The sequence below is a fragment of the Mustela lutreola genome, chromosome 10, assembly GCF_030435805.1.
Source record: "Mustela lutreola isolate mMusLut2 chromosome 10, mMusLut2.pri, whole genome shotgun sequence".
In the NCBI taxonomy this organism is placed as follows: domain Eukaryota; kingdom Metazoa; phylum Chordata; class Mammalia; order Carnivora; family Mustelidae; genus Mustela; species Mustela lutreola.
In genome coordinates, this window is record NC_081299.1 from 14,048,601 (window position 1) to 14,060,797 (window position 12,197).

The 12,197-nt window shown below is 42.1% G+C and overlaps 1 protein-coding gene across 3 annotated transcripts in view; it reads left to right on the forward strand.

The window, feature by feature from the left end:
- The window catches only part of OTUD3 (OTU deubiquitinase 3), a 29,905-nt gene that overhangs the window by 12,000 nt on the left and 5,708 nt on the right, over positions 1 to 12,197 (forward strand). Inside the window, exons 3-7 of one of the 3 annotated variants that reach the window (XM_059136526.1) lie at positions 163 to 275; positions 4,128 to 4,250; positions 9,574 to 9,705; positions 10,196 to 10,292; positions 11,652 to 11,836. In XM_059136526.1, the coding sequence (XP_058992509.1) occupies positions 163 to 275; positions 4,128 to 4,250; positions 9,574 to 9,705; positions 10,196 to 10,292; positions 11,652 to 11,836 (650 nt within the window). The remainder of the gene's footprint in view (positions 1 to 162; positions 276 to 4,127; positions 4,251 to 9,573; positions 9,706 to 10,195; positions 10,293 to 11,651; positions 11,837 to 12,197) is intronic. The other 2 variants (XM_059136527.1, XM_059136529.1) reach the window with 2 other exon arrangements.

Consider the following 12,197-nt stretch of genomic DNA (forward strand, 5'->3'; position numbering starts at 1 on the left):
TGTGCAACCAACTGAATTCCTGGTTCTGACAGAGCTTATGGATTTCTCAGATGGATCCCTCTGTTTCATACTATTTGGAACTAAGCAAATACCAAAGCATGTTTGCACTTGGATTTTTCCATTCCAAAGAGTTCATTTTCCTCTCTCTCCTGTTTTGTGCAGTGGCCAGTTTGGCAAAGCCTGGAACCTTTGCTGGCAATGATGCAATCGTAGCCTTTGCAAGAAATCATCAGTTGAATGTGGTGATTCATCAACTTAATGCCCCTTTGTGGCAGGTAGGTCACCTACTGGGGGACTTGTGTTAAGCTCTTACTTATAAATTAGCATTAGGGGTGTCCAGAGATGGTGATACTGAACTGTACGGGTCACTTGGACTGCTGGCCTAACCACAGACGGGAAGCTGCCAGTGGCTTTGAATTAAACCCCGTGTTATGTACATAGGGAGTCTGAAGTATAAGGCACAGACCTTTAGAAGGTTAACAGTATTACTCAGCAAGGTGCTGGGGTTGCAGGAGGGCACTTGTGTGAGTACTGGGTGTCCTATGCCAGTGTTGAGTCACTGAATTGTACATCTGAATCTGATACACTGTTTACTAACTTGACTTTAAATTTACAACTTAAAAAATATGTATTATTTAGCAGTCAGTTAACTGGGTAATTTGAGGGCCGACAGCCTAATATGGAAATACTTTAGATCACGTTGTAGAAAATAGTAAAGTGGGAATCCAGAGGATTTGGGCCTACAAATTCCGGTTGGAGGTATGCCTAACCCACGTTATGTTTTGTTTTTTTATGTGGAGGGAGACAAAAACAAAATGCACGCAGTAAGTGTTGCTAAAAAGTGTGATCCGAACAGCAAGATACATTTCATGGCCTAGGATGTCAAGCTCGATTCTGTGCTCTGCCCAGCCACACAGAATGGTTTTAGTGGTTTTTCTACGGCAAATAAGATTTTAACAACACGTACTCGGTGTGTTCCCCTGGCCCCTTTCATGAAGTACTTGTCCATTCATCTGTTTTCGCCTTTCATTACCTTTGGTATCCTAAATTAACCTCATCTCCTCCAAACAGTCCATCAAACTAAATGTTCTGGAGTATAGAAAGCCACAGGACAGGGCGAAAGTGTCTGTAGGCTACCATCCCCTTATTCTTCATACTTGCATGCTTGCTTTCCCATTGTGGCTCTGCTCCTAAAAACTGTGCATAGGATTTCTATTAGTTCTCTCTTCTTCCATTCACTTCCCCATTTCTTTCTCTCTCTTTTTTTTAAAGATTTTATTTATTTATTTGACAGAGATCACAAGTAGGCAGAGAGGCAGGCAGAGAGAGAGGAGGAAGCAGGCTCCCTGCTGAGCAGAGAGCCCGATGCGGGGCTCGATCCCAGAACCCTGAGATCATGACCCCCCTGAGATCATGACCCGAGCCGAAGGCAGAGGCTTAACCCACTGAGCCACCCAGGTGTTTCTCACTTCCCCATTTCTAAGCTGTTTTTTTTAAATTAGCTAAAACATGTTAATCATAGAAAAATTTGAAAATTCAGAAAAGCCCATAAAAGGAAGTAAAAATCACCCAGAGTGTCATATTACGCAGAGATTATTACTGTTAACATGTTAGTGTGTATCCGTGGCATTCATGTGCACTGTTTGCTGAACCTGGAAAAGAGACACATCGCAGTGGTCTCATACCTGTTTGAAGCCCATCTGCGCACCCGGAGATGCGTCTGTGTGCACGTGTACACACTTCTTACCCATTTCTCTGATTATTTTCATAAAGGCAATGATGACCTCCCCCCCCCCTTTTTTTTTTAAAAGATTTTATTTGTTTATTTGACAGACAGAGATCACAAGTAGGCAGAGAGGCAGGCAGAGAGAGAGAGAGAGAGAGAAGCAGGCTCCCTGCTGAGCAGAGAGCCCAAGTAGGCAGAGCGAGAGGGAGAAGTGGACTCCCCACCAAGCAGGGAGACTGATGCGGGATCATGACCTGAGCCAAAGGCAGCTGCTTAACCGACCTGAGCCACCCAGTCTCCCCTAACTATTTATTTTAAGTTTTATTTTTATTATCTAGGTAGTTGTGGAAGGTGATTCTGCATAGTTAGAATTTTTTTCCAAATATATTTCTGTAGTGTTCTTTTTCATGGATTGCTAAATACTGAAAGTGTTTGCTTTGGTTTTTTGTTTTGTTTTGTTTTTTTGAAAGTATATGTTTTCAAAATAAGTATAATTGCTGTATAATGGAACTGTGCACTGGATCTCCTCCATCTTTCCACTTCCCTTTGAAGCACCTTATAAAACTTTTTAAAAATTTATTTATTTGACAGAGAGAGAGAGATCACAAGTAGGCAGAGAGGCAGGTAGGGGTGGGAGTGAGGAAGCAGGCTCCCTGCTAAGCAGAGAGCCCAATGCGGGGCTTGATCCCAGGACCCTGAGATCACGACCTATGCCAAAGTCAGAGGCTTAACGTACTGAGCCACTCAGGTGCCCCGGATCTTATAAAATTTAAGAAGCAAGTTATAAAATTTAAGTAGCAACTGCATTGGTTGCTACTGTCTGGGGTAAGAGCTCTTGCATGAATAATGAGTAGACTTCACTCACAACATGGAGACCCTGAAACCTGCATTTTTTCCCTCGTTACAAGTGGAGTATGTGCTTCTGTGAGCAGTGTAGACATGTGTAGCATAGAAAGTGGAAGTCCTCTGTAATCTCTTTCCCCCTGAAGATCACAGTTAATGATTTGGTGACTATTCCAGTTATTTTCTCCTATTCATACTGTGTGTATATTACTGTTACTTAAATGTGTATGTGTTGTAGGAACAATGTCATTCAAAGGTTCTAATCAACTAGTTTCCTTTTCCATTACTCTTCCTGGAGATTTAATTTATAATTGCTATAACCCCTCCCAAGAGAGATAAATGGTACTCGCTCTGTTATATGTCAAAATCAGACTGTCTGTATTTTGAGACCTAAGTATTCCGCCTGGAGGAAATTTCCATGGTTCTGATCTCTTAGACTTGTGTGGTTCCGGCTTTTGTTGTGTTTTAGACCATGGATACTGTTTGAATTAATGGCAGAATCTTACTACCTATGACTTTCAGTAAAAACAAGAAGAGGTGCTGATGTTTTGGTGTTTAACAAAGAAACAGGTACGGGCCTTTTTAAGGGACAGATTCAGAATTACTTCAGAGTTTCTGTGGAGATGGTGGTTTCTGACCCAGCCTGACCCTTAGGGCTTCTGTACAGCACAACTTCAGGGAACACCATTCTTTTTGGGCTGCGCTCCATGGGTACCATTCGCATGGAGTGCCTTGGAACAGTGCCTTCATCATTGGGCCAAGTAGTACTGCTTGACTGTATCACGTTTTGTTTTGAATTTGGTATAAGTGGGAGATTTTTGAATTTGTTCTTGTTAATTTCTTAGTATGCAGTTGATGGAAAATGCTATTTTTGTTTTAACAGTGGGTGGATTTACTGTGAGTGTCAGGTCCCTCATTTTTGTAGTCCCCTTTCAAGGTCTTGGGAGGGGTTATAGCAATTTAATATTTGTAATTTTGTATTCTTTTTCTCAAAGAGGGCCCCAGGTTGTTTGAGCTTCAAGCTGAACAGATCTGTCTCAGCCCCTGGGCCTTCCACCCTGGAAAGGGTCTGTGCATGGAGAGGCTGAGGGGTGCGGAAGCCTCTGAAACATAAGCTGCTGTAACTTCCTGGTAAATCTGCTCTGGCTTTTGACTATGTTTTTTCATGTGGATGGATTTCCATATAGTTACACATTAAGCAGTTTGAAGCCTATGTAACATGGGTAGGAGAAAGAGAATTCAGAAGTTACTTAAGCTTTTTTTTTTTTTTTTTTAAGAGAAAGTCTTTCCTTTATTTTTTTCCCCCACAAATTAAATCAGAGGCTGAAAACACAGGGCCCAGAGTCCAGGTGCGCAGCACCAAATCTCTCGTCGCAGCAGATACTTGTCCTGTATCTGTTCTTCCGGCCCCGCCCCCTGGCATATCCCAGCCTATCCGGAATTCGTGTGTGCATAGAGCCTGCTCACTGGGCTTCCTGGACAACCCAGGGGGCCTTTCCCTCCCAGACTTGACACCATCCAGATCCTCGCTGGCATCTGTCTTCCCTTCTGCCTGCAGATTCGTGGCACAGAGAAGAGCAGCGTAAGGGAGTTACACATCGCATATCGGTGCGGAGAGCACTATGACAGTGTTCGGAGGCTGAATGACAACTCGGAAGCCCCCGCACACCTCCAGACAGATGTGAGTGAGGCCCCTGTTTTCTTCTGTGTTCTCAGCCCTGGTGGAACCGGGTCAAGAGCTATGTGCCCTGGGAGCTAAAAACCAGTGATTTTTTTTTTTTTTAAAGATTTTATTTATTTATTTGAGAGAGAGAGAGAGCTAGAGCGAGAGCATGAGTGGTGGGGAGGGGCCGGGGAGAGGGAGAGAGAGAATCTAAAACAGATTCCGCGGTGAGTGTGGAGCCCAACCTGGAGCTCAGTCCCGGGACCTGGAGATCCTAACCTGAGCTGAAACCAAGAGTCTAACATTTCAACTGACTGAGCCATCCAGGTGCCCCCAAAACCAGTGATGTTTTTATGGGAAGCTGTCTTTAAGAATTTATGGGCTTGATTTTATATTTTTTATTTTTTTTAGTCTTAGAGCAATAGATAAGATTGCTTAGCATTCTTTTGCTCTTCCTAATAGCTGATGACTGTGATTACATGAATAGGCTTTATATAACATTCTGAACTTACTTCTGTGTTCTAAAATTAATCTGTGCTGGGGCGCCTGGGTGGCTCAGTGGGTTGATCCTCTGCCTTCGGCTCGGGTCATGATCTCAGGGTCCTGGGATGGAGCCCCACATCGGGCTCTCTGCTCGGCAGGGGGCCTGCTTCCTCCTCTCTGCCTCCTCTCTGCCTGTGTCTCTGCCTACTTCTGATCTCTGTCTGTCAAATAAATAAATAAAATCTTTAAAAAAAAAGTATATAAAGTCAGGCACTTTTTTAAAAAAGATTTTATTTATTTATTTGACACAGAGAGAAAGAGATCACAAGTGGGCAGAGAGGCAGGCAGAGGCGGGGGGCGGAGAATGCAGGCTCCCCGCTGAGCAGAGAGCCTGATGCAGGGCTCGATCCCAGGACCCTGAGACCATGACCTGAGCTGAAGGCAGCCGCTTAGCCCACTGAGCCACCCAGGCGCTCCACACGGACACAATTTTTGTTACTGTTTTGGTGCTTACCCAGCAGTATTTCTCGCTTTGTTCAGTTAACATTATTCCATGAGCCTGTTCTCACTTTATTAAAAGCTTTCTTTGTCATTTAAAAAAAATAAAGTGAAATCGCTCTTCCAACTTTGTTGGAATGCACCCAGTATTATCGGCGTGTCATTAAACCTCCCGGAGGTCCATTTCGAGCAAGTGTGTGTGTCTGTGTGTGTATTCTGCTTTTGTGGTCTTTGCTCGGTCTCTGCCCCCCGGTTGGAGCATCCTGCACGCCGTGTTGTGGACTGTACTTTTCACAGTGCTCTTCGCTTGGAGGCTCGCTGCTCGCTGCAGCGGTCCGTAAGGCCACGTAGTCTTCTGTCCGGTGGACACGCTGCGGTGTGTTTGACCGGTCCCTCTGCTGACTTCGGAGGCTGTGTTCATGCTTTCGCTTTTAGAAACAACATGTGGTGCCTTATGTACATCTTCTCACACTTGTGTAAGTGTGTCTGTGGGAGAGATTCCTACAGAGTCCTTCCTGCATTTATAATAGTGACCGGTATTGCCACGCTGCTGTCTGTGAGGTCGCACCCACACTTTCCGCCCACATCGCTTTCTGCCTCCACGTTGGCGTGGCGCCGCATTCTCCAACCTCTGACCTTGCCGTGGGAGACATTGTTTTCCTCACAGTTTTAATTTGTGCTTCTCGTATTAGTGAGTTATGTTTCTTTTCCTGGGTTTATGACCTATTTGTATTTCTTTCTTTCTTTTTCTTTTTGTGATCTATATTCATATTCTTTGTCCATTTCCCCCCTATTTGGTTTGTTTTTTTTTTAGCGATCTTTCAGGAACCTTTACATATTAGGGAAATTAGCCCCTGTCTGTGGTGGGGTCTGCCAGTACTTTTTCCAGTCGTCCATTTGTCTTTAATTCCCCAACAGTCTGTGGTGGAGTTTTAGATTTTTATGAGGTTAAGTTTATCAAGGTTTTTCTTTTTTTTTTTTACGTGCCTTCTAGGTTTTGAGTCAAAGTTAGGAAGGTTTTTCATTCTCTGAGTTTAAAAAGAATTCTCCCATAGTTTATTTTAGCATTTTTGTGGTTTCATTTTTTCAAAGAGAATTAAGTCTTGTCTCTCTTTGGAATTTATATTCCTATAATTATGTGAAGGTATGGATCCAACCTTATATTTTTTTTCTTGTGGTTACCAAAACCATGTATTTATTTTGTATCTCTTCTCCATTGGTGTAAAATGCCACTTTTTTCCCCTATAAAATTCCCATATGTAGTTGGATCTGTTTCTAGATGTTGGTTCTGTTTCACTGGTTTCTCTGTTCATGTGTTGATGTATTTATTGTTTTGATTAAGAGTATATTTTGAAAACTGGTAGAATTTTTTACTTATTTTCTATATAATTTTCTGTGTATTCTTGCTTTTTATTGTTTTGTGTATGAATATTAGAATAAGGTTGTCAAGTTAAAAAGAAGTCCTCTTGATTTTGTTTTTATTGGGATCTCATTAAATTAATAGATAAACTTCAGGAAAAAGTGACATCTTTATGGCATTTGAGTCTTCCTAGCCAAGAACCTGATAAAGCTTTTTTTTTTTCCTGTTTAATTGACTTTTTGGGTGATCCTCAGGAGCATTTCCTATATGTGGATCTTGCTAATATTTTGTGGAGTTTGTTCTTAGGTATTTTGCGTTTTTGTTTCTATTATAAGGAAAGGATCTTCTTCTTTTTCTGTTTCCTAGCTGGTTATCATTTGTATATATGAGAGTAGTTAACAAAATGTTAATTATGCGTGCACCCAGCTATCATGCAGAATTCTGTCTTTTTTAAAAATTTGGGTAAAATTCATGTAACATAAAATTAACCATTTTACTTTTTAATTTTTTTTAAGACTTTATTTATTTATTTGACACAGAGAGATCACAAGTAGGTGGAGAGGCAGGCAGAGAGAGAGGGGTAAGCAGGCTCCCTGTTGAGCAGAGAGTTTATGCAGGACTCAATTCCAGGACCCTGAGACCATGACCTGACCTGAAGGCAGAGATTTAACCCACTGAGCCACCCAGGTGCCCCCAAAATTAACCATTTGAGAGATTTTTTTTTAAAGTATGCTCCATGCCCAGCATGTAGCCCAATGCAGGGCTCAAACTCAGGATCCTGAGATCAAGACCTGAGCTGAGATCAAGAGTTGGACACTTAACCGACTAGGCCACCCACTCGCCCCCAAATTAACCATTTTGAAGTGTACAATTTAGTGCCAATGATACACCCACAAAGCTGTGCAACTCCTTCCTCCATCTAGCTCCAAAACATTTTCCTCACCCCAGAAGGAGACCGCGTGCCCATGAAGCAGGTCACTCTCCATTCCTTTCCTCCCTCAGCCACCACCAATCTGCTTTTTGTCTCTATGGATTTACCAGTTCTGGACATTTTATATAAATGGGATCATACAATATGTGGGCTTTTGTGACTGGCGTATGTTACTTAGCATCACGTTTTCAAGGTTCGTTCATTTTGTGGCAGGTGTCCGTACTTCCTTCCTAAGCCTGAGTAATAATACCCCATCGCGTGGATAGAGCCGGTTCATTTAGCCCTTCATCTGTCGACAGGCATCTGTGTTATTTCCACGTTAGGCTCTTGTGAATGGTGCTGCTATGAATATTTGCGTGTAGCATTTGAGTCCCAGTCTTCAGTCTCTTAGATACATACCCAGGAGTAGAATTGCTAGGTCATATGTTTAATTTTTTGAGGAACTGCCGCACGGTTTCCACAGCAGCGTATCTGACGTGCTATCAGCATCGTATTCCGGGTTCCACTTTCTCCACACTCTTAACCAATACCTGCTATTTTTCCTTCTTTCTCTTTAAAATTATGGCCATCCTACCAGGTATGAAATGCTATCTCATGGTTTTGATTTGCATTTCTGTAATGATTAATGATGTTGAGCATCTTTTCATGTGTTCATTGGCCATTGTGTGTCTTTGGAGAAATGTCTGCTCACGTCCTTTGCCCATGTTTTAACTGTGGTATTTGTGCTTTTGTTGTTGAATTATAAGAGTTCTTTATATATTTTGGATACGAGATTCTTGTAAGTATATGATTTGCCAGAATTCTTTGTTTGTGGTAGTTTTTTGATTGATTCTCTTGGGGTTTTTTTTTTTTTTTTTTTTGGTATAGAATTATATCATCTGCAAATAGTGGTAATCTTTCTTCTTTTCAATTTCATACTTCTGGGGTTTTAATTTTTTTTAATTTTTTTAAAATTTTTTTGCGGGGAGAGGGCTAATTGCTTTTTGCTATTGCCAAAACATTGTTAAATAATAATGAGAGTGAAAATGTTTATTGAGCTCCTTACTTTAACAGAAATGAAGCATCATTGTATGGATTTACCATAGTTATTTAACTATCCATACACTGAAACCCTCAGGTTTCCAGTTACTCACCACCATTAGTAGTGCTATGGTGAGCACTTTCACATAAACCCTTTCTAAAGTTGACATTATTTGACATTATTTCCTTTGGATACATTTTAAAGACTGGCCAAGTTGTTTGGGTTAATTTTACAATAGATCGCTTCGTGCTGGAAGGAATGGACTGCACACTGCTAGATTCCACTTACGCTTTTACAGGCGAACAAGTAGGAATTTGTCCTTGCCTATTTCCCATCTCCCTGTGTTAGCAGAAGTGAAGAGAGAAGGTGATTGAGCACCATAGAGGGACGATTTTTTGCTACTGTGCAATAACCTTAGGTTGGAAAGGCCTTGTGGATACCAATCGAACTGCTCTTTCTGTTTTTAGGATTTGGATTGCCAGGTTCCCTTGCACGTGGTGGTATGCCTGTGGTTAGGTGAGGTCAGATGAGGTTAGAGCAGTCACGCTCACCTGTGACTGTCCAGCTGGGACAGGAACTTCAGCACACCAGAGCTTGCTGATGATCAGATAGGGCCTTGGGACCCAGGTGAGGGATGTATGAATGTTTCTTCAGGACAACTTGTCCTGCTGCAGAAGCTTATCAGTTGAGCTTCTGTGACTAAGCTCCTAGCTCTGGAGATCAGCTGAGGCAATGTGTGCTGTTCAAGTCAGCGGTCATTGTCAGAATGTTGGTGTCTAGAAATGATGTAGGAGCTCTAATGCCATTCTTCCTGAGCAACTTATCCTGTATCTTGGGCCTTTCTTTTTAACACTTCTTTTATGGTCTGGAGTATCCTTGTCGGGATGAAATTTAGCCTAGTCATTGCTATTCCCTGAAGATTGCTCCTGGAATCTTCTCCTCCTCAATAAATACTAGAATGATTTTGAAATTAAAGTGTCTTCCTATGTGGAAGATTCTGAACCTTATTTGCATGTTCCATGATTATTACTCTTTATATTTCCTTTAGTTTCAGATGCTTCATCAAGATGAGTCAAATAAAAGGGAAAAGGTCAAGACGAAGGGTGTTGATTTTGAGGATGACCTGAGAGATGAAGTAGAAGATGCTGTCCAGAAGGTCTGCAATGCGACTGGATGTTCAGTGAGTACTAATGTCCTGTAGTAATAATGGTGCATGAACAAGCATTGCTGGGCCGAGTTTTCCGGCCAGTTTTGTAGCCCCAGTGTAGGACGCCCACACCTGGTGGGCCGAGCAAGGTTCATGATGTTTGTGGCTCATCAGATCGAGTGAGATGACCTAAGGAGAGCTGCTTATTCACTTGTCTCTTGTTTGCTAGATTTTACCCCGTATTGCTCAGAACCCTAAGGAGGTGTGTGGGTTTTTTGTTTTTCTTTTTCTGACTGGCGTTTACACTAGTAAAAGTGCAGTTTTATATAAAGGAACTCATTTATATTAAATAGTTATTTCAAGTTACCAGCCTTATTGAAAATTAAGGCGTTTCCTAAATGGAAGGGTCTTGAAGGCATGCCCTGATTCTCACTGTTAGCTTTTCTCACGTATCAGGTTGTTGACGTGGAGGTAGGTAGAAGAGTCTACCCAGCCTTGACGTGTTCCTTTGTTTCTTGGATAGGATTTTAATTTGATAGTCCAGAACCTGGAAGCCGAAAATTATAACATTGAATCTGCAATAATTGCCATGCTTCAGATGAACCAGGGGAAAAGAAATAGTGAGTCCATGATTGATATTTATATGCTTTCAAAGTTGTTGTGTTGGTGACTTTTCAAATGTTTGATTTTTATCAAGGCACAGGTAGTGGTTATACTGCCATTTATCACTTTCTGCATGTGGGTGTGTTTTACAAGGCCCTGGCCCTGCCTCAGGGAGAAGATAATCTGGAGTTGAGGGGAGGGGGGCAGAGGGGAGACAGGGAAACCAGCATAATAATACGTACCAGTGGAGGTATAGAGAACCAGGGGGCGCATGGAAAGGCCACTTAAGCTGGTCTTGGAGGGATGGAGAGTTCAGGGAGGACTTTTTTTTTTTGAAAGAGGAATCCCTTATAATAACAAAATGATAACTGAAATAGACTAGAGAGAACTGAAATAGACTAGAGAGAGAAATAACTGAGTTTTCTAATGGAAATATATAGATAACTAGTATCCATCAGCTGGTGATAAATTAGAATTTTGTTTTACTTGAACTGGGTTTAATTCTGTGACTTCGTAGATGGAAAAAAAAAAAAAAAGACATAGTCTTAGTGTCCTCACAAGTTATTCAGAATGATTTTGGTACATATTGCCGGATATGTGCCAGGTTCTACTCCCAGCATGACTGTTTTCTATGTGTTTGGGTATTTTCTTCTTTATATATTTGCTGTGCTTTCTCAGAAAGCTGCGAGTAACTGGGTCTTTGTGACGTTAAAACAGCACCATCCGGTATAGTGTGTAGTTGACATGTATGGCTGAGTGAGAGTAAGGAACTGAAGCTTCAATTTCATTGAACTTTAATCATTTTTTTTTTTTTTTTTTTTAAAGATTATTTATTTATTTATTTGACAGAGAGATTACATGTAGGCAGAGAGGCAGGCAGAGAGAGAGAGGAGGAAGCAGGCTCCCTGCTGAGCAGAGAACCCGATGTGGGACTCGATCCCAGGACTCTGGGATCATGACCTGAGCCGAAGGCAGCGGCTTAAACCACTGAGCCACCCAGGCACCCGAACTTTAATCATTTTTAATTTAAATGGCTACATATGGCTGGTGGCTGCTGTATTAGGCAGTACGGATTTGGAGTCCGTTTCCTTTCTGGGTTTTGGGTGCAAATGAAAGATTTCCTCCTAAAAATACGTGTTAAAAAGTGGTTTAATAAGACACTCTGCAGGTGGGAAGCTGATGATTAGGCTGGTCAGCAGGTTTTTTAAAAATTTATCTTCCAAATAGTACCAGTCATTCCCCCCTGTGATCCCCACTGTATTGACTTGATGTTAGAATTTTGCTTCAAGGAAACATGCTCTCTTTGGAGTTATGCATTGTTCGGTTGTATAACTGTCTTAGGTTCTCAATTTTAATAAAATACCTTTCTTTGGAAGATGCAGAGGAGAACCTTGAGTCCAGCGGCCAAAATCTGAAGCCGTGTGGCCCTTTATGGGAGGAGGGTGGCAGTGGCACCAGGCTCTTTGGAAATCAGGGCTTAAATGAAGGCAGAACTGACAACAACAAAGAGCGAGCCAGCCCCAGTGAAGAAAACAAAGCAAATAAAAACCAGCTCCCAAAGGTATGAAAAATGGGCTCGCAAGGGCCAGTGATGGGTGGCGGTGACTCAGTGACAGTGGTGGGAACTGCGAGCTCATCTTAGTGCATCATTGTTTTCTGGTGCTTTGAAAGTAGTTATTGCAGAAAAAATGGGAATGCATAAGGGGGCATCGAGAAGCAGAATGAGAACCTTGCTTGTCTAGTTTGCTGCATGCAGTGACGTATAGAGGTGGGCCCGGCCGTGCTGCTCTGTGTACACACATACAGCCTCTCTCCCCGCCCAGTGTTACTGTGCGTCCAGGTGCTGCCAGGTTAACCTGTGTTATACAATAAATGCCGTCATCTGCACTGAAAAACTTTGTGTGTAAATCTTTGTATGTTGC